The sequence below is a fragment of the Onthophagus taurus genome, chromosome 10, assembly GCF_036711975.1.
Source record: "Onthophagus taurus isolate NC chromosome 10, IU_Otau_3.0, whole genome shotgun sequence".
NCBI classification, from domain to species: Eukaryota; Metazoa; Arthropoda; class Insecta; order Coleoptera; family Scarabaeidae; genus Onthophagus; species Onthophagus taurus.
The window spans coordinates 1824038-1827968 of record NC_091975.1 but is presented as its reverse complement, the minus strand read 5'-3'; the positions used below and the strand labels follow the sequence as shown (position 1 = coordinate 1827968).

Sequence of the window (3931 nt, the reverse complement as noted above, 5' to 3'; positions counted from 1 at the left end):
ATATTTTATATTTCCCATTTTAATTTAATTTTTGACTTTGAAGTTTCTTTTTATTGTTTTTATTATGACATAATAATTATAATGTCAAATTTGATTAATTAAAATAAGTTGTGGCAACTTTTTAAAAATTAAATTAATAATAAATTGTTGATTTCATTTAGTGAATTAACTCCAAATACCAATTTCCATTTATTATTATTACTTTATTAATTTCCTCTTTAAGAATTAGAAGTAATTAATAAAATACAAATAATAATAAAAATTTAATCACTATAACTCCATCTATTATGAAAAGCGAAACTATCTCACAAATTAAAAATATTTTGATACCTTAATAAAAATTGATGATTTTTCATTTAAATTTCTTATTTCTTAATTTATTATTATTAAGGTATGATATATATGAATAAAATCTAATTAATAAAAAAATCCGTTCGGAATATTCTCCATCTATTACGTAAAAGCGGAACTACGTTGTATTGTAACTTTCATCTTTATAACATAATTTTTCTTATTTAATGCATAAACAAAATTAAATTTTAAAAATTAATGATTCTTGAATATAATAATATAATTTTGTTGATAAATTATAATTTTATTTAAGTATATTACATATAAATTAATTAGTGCCATCTTTGAAGTAAAGCACCAAACAACTTTATGTCAAATTACTTAAACATTGTTGAAATTGAACGTTTACAATGTCGTTTTAAATTTTCGTTTAGGTTAACATAAAAACCGCCTATTTGTATTAAAACCTTAAAGAGAATTTAAATAAAGGTGAGTTTAATATCAACGTACACCTTTTACTGTAATTTTGAATTTGGCGGTTGTTGCGTAACTTGGTAACTTTTCACGTTTTGCTTGCGTTAGTAGTCAGTTTATTAAAATCACCAAATACAACTGTTGTCTAACTGCCGTATCCGTTGGATTTATACCGAAAAAACGTATAATGTTAGTTATTTCGTTTAAATACAATCAAATTACGTTTCCGACATAAACCAAGGATTGAAATTAGAACCGTTAAAACACCAAAAATATATCGTGATAAAACGATATCACACATGTAAGTAGTACGTTTAAGTTAATAATATGTTCGGTTCCGCCTTTCGTTTTTGGGTATTAATATAAATATTCGTTAGGTTCGCTCAGGAAGATGTCAAGTCCAGAAAATGACGACACACTCGGATACGATTCATTTGACGAATTATTCAAAACGCAATTCAATACCCGAATTACCCCCTCGTATCTATTGAAACGGAAGCGCAGCAACGAGGAATACTCGCCTAATAAACGATCGGCAAGTGAAACGCTGGATATGTTGAACGGTTATCGAACAGACCATCACAGAGACACGAGTGACAGCAATGCTGAAACACCGGTGGCCCCATTAGCGAACATGGGTAATACATGCTTCCTAAACAGTGTCATTTACTCTTTAAGATTTGCGCCGACATTTTTACATAATTTACATCATTTAATTGATGATCTATCGAAAGTAAATGCTAGATTAAACTTGAATAAAGCAAAAAGTTCTTCATTGGGTAGAAGTGCGGGCCCAATTTCAGGACCAAGTTCACGTAGTACAAGTAGTAAGGATCTATTATCATTGGGTATTAATGACTCTGTAGTATCCAAACCGAAAGTGCAAATTGTGACTGAAAAGTTTCACGAATTGTTTATGACATTGCACAATTTGGAAGAGATTCGCAGGAAAGAACCGTTCGATCCCTTTCAACCTGTCGCATTTTTACAAGCAATCCGAGACGCAAATTACATTTTCGAAGGAAATCACCAACAAGATGCGCACGAACTGTTAGTTTATCTCCTAGATAATATCCGAGAAACATGCGATTTATTGGAAGTACAGATTCAAAATCACCCGGAAATTATTGCGATCGAACAACCACATCATGTTAGTACCCCTAATACCAAACTCTGGAACATGAAAAAACCATGGAGTAAAACTCAAAAGAAGAAAGATAAAGCTAAAGAATCAATTAGCGAAGATCAACCACTCACTGATGCCGAAGATGCTAATTCCGTCGATGGAAATTTTGAAAATGGTAAAAATTAAATGAATTGTTTTTAAATTATTAATTTTATTATTTCCAGCAAAAAAGAAAATGAGTTCTAATTTCGTGGCGGAAGATTTCGAGGGTGTAACATTAAGAAGAACGAAATGTCTCGAATGCGAATGCGTCACGGAAATAAAAGAACCATTCTATGATATTCCTGTTCCAATTTTAACCGCCGACGATGATTTCGATCGCGATCCTTGCGAAGTTTTCCGGCGCGCTTGCGTCACAATGGAAAAATTATGCGATACAAACAAGTACCTATGCGACACTTGTATGCGTTACAACGAGGCTAGGCGAGAAGTTTCTTTCGAAAAATTACCAAATATTATGGTACTCCAATTAAAACGATTCACAACGACATCATCAGGTTTACAAAAAGTGAATTCTTATATGCCTACACCGTTGGAAATGTCATGTTTTTGCGATACATGTTGCAGAACGCCCGAAAATGAAGAAACTCCGCATCGATATCAATTATTTGTGGTTATAATGCATTTAGGTACTTTGGCTTCGGGTCATTATATAAGCTACGTTCGTGCTACGGATCCCTGTACGGATTACGCGGATTGTTCGCGTGATAATCCGGGGAAACATTTATCATCGAGCGGTAGTGAGAAATCATTAAATTTATTGAAATTATTTAAAAAGGAAAATTTAAAAAACGGTAGCCCCGGAAATAAAGCCGGAAACGTTCATCAATGCGTGCGTTATTGTAATAGTCAAAACTGCTGCGGCGTGAAAATGAACACGAATACCGTGAACGGTTTTGTGAGACGTAATTTGGGAGGTGAATTGTGGAAGGATTCTAGAGACATTTGGTTAGAATGCGACGATGAAAATATTAGGCCGGTTACTAGTCAGGAGTTGACGGATTTACTCGGTTATAAACCGAATTCAACTTCCACGCCGTACTTATTATTTTATTCAAAAATGCACCATCGCGTTGACGAACAACAACAATCCCCCATAACATATTCCGAAGGGTGAAGAATTCGTTTTTTTCCGTTTTTTTGCGTTTTTTTTTTGTTTTTGTTTTTCATTTCAAGTACAAAATAGTGATTTGTTTGTGATAAAAGAGATGAATTAAGTGGATAATTACTTAATAACAAAAAAGGAAAGAAAAAGAAATAAGTACACCGAAATTTGGTGGTTATTAACCATAATAATTATTACTGTAACTTATAATTCGGATAAACAAAAAGAAAAGGTGTTGATTATGAAAAATAAAAAAGAAATAGTCTATTATTATAAATAACTATAAAGGAGTAATCAGGTTTGATAAACTTGCCGAATTTATTTGTATTCTATAAAATATGGTTTACAGATATTTTTATTAATAATAATAAAAGTATCTATAAATGATTTTTATGTTATTAGATTTATTTTAGGAACATTAAAATACGCAAAATGTTTCCTAATATCTATTATTTAATAATTTTTTGAATTTATGTTTAACGAATTTAATACAAATTATAACGTTATAGAAATAGGTAAGAGTACAGAAATGATAAAAAAAATTTTAAAAACTTTTATTTATGTTGATGAAAAATAATTAAAATATTCTGTACTCCCCCACCCCCATAATAGAAATTATAACAGTATTATAATACTTTAGGGAGAAATGGGTATGGAAAAAATCAACAGAATGATATCAAATATACATTTTGTTTTTTCTTACTTCTACCCTTTGGTTGTTAATCATTTCGTCGCTTATCTAAAAAATCACGTTTTAAAACGTGTTATTTCCTTATATTCTTATATTATTTTGTTCGTTGTTTAAAAAAACAGTATCATCAGCAATACCGTTTAATTATTTTGTTTAACGTTAAATAAATTCTGTTTTCAATTTA

General features: G+C 30.5%; 1 protein-coding gene across 1 annotated transcript; it reads left to right on the top strand.

Annotated features, from left to right (window-relative positions):
* The first annotated feature begins 678 nt into the window (after positions 1-678).
* On the top strand, positions 679-3931 carry LOC111428366 (ubiquitin specific protease 1). The gene is made up of 3 exons (XM_023063859.2): positions 679-1066; positions 1143-2066; positions 2116-3931. Exons 2-3 carry the CDS (start codon positions 1157-1159, stop codon positions 3066-3068), a joined length of 1863 nt encoding a protein of 620 aa, XP_022919627.1. The 5' UTR covers positions 679-1066; positions 1143-1156; the 3' UTR covers positions 3069-3931.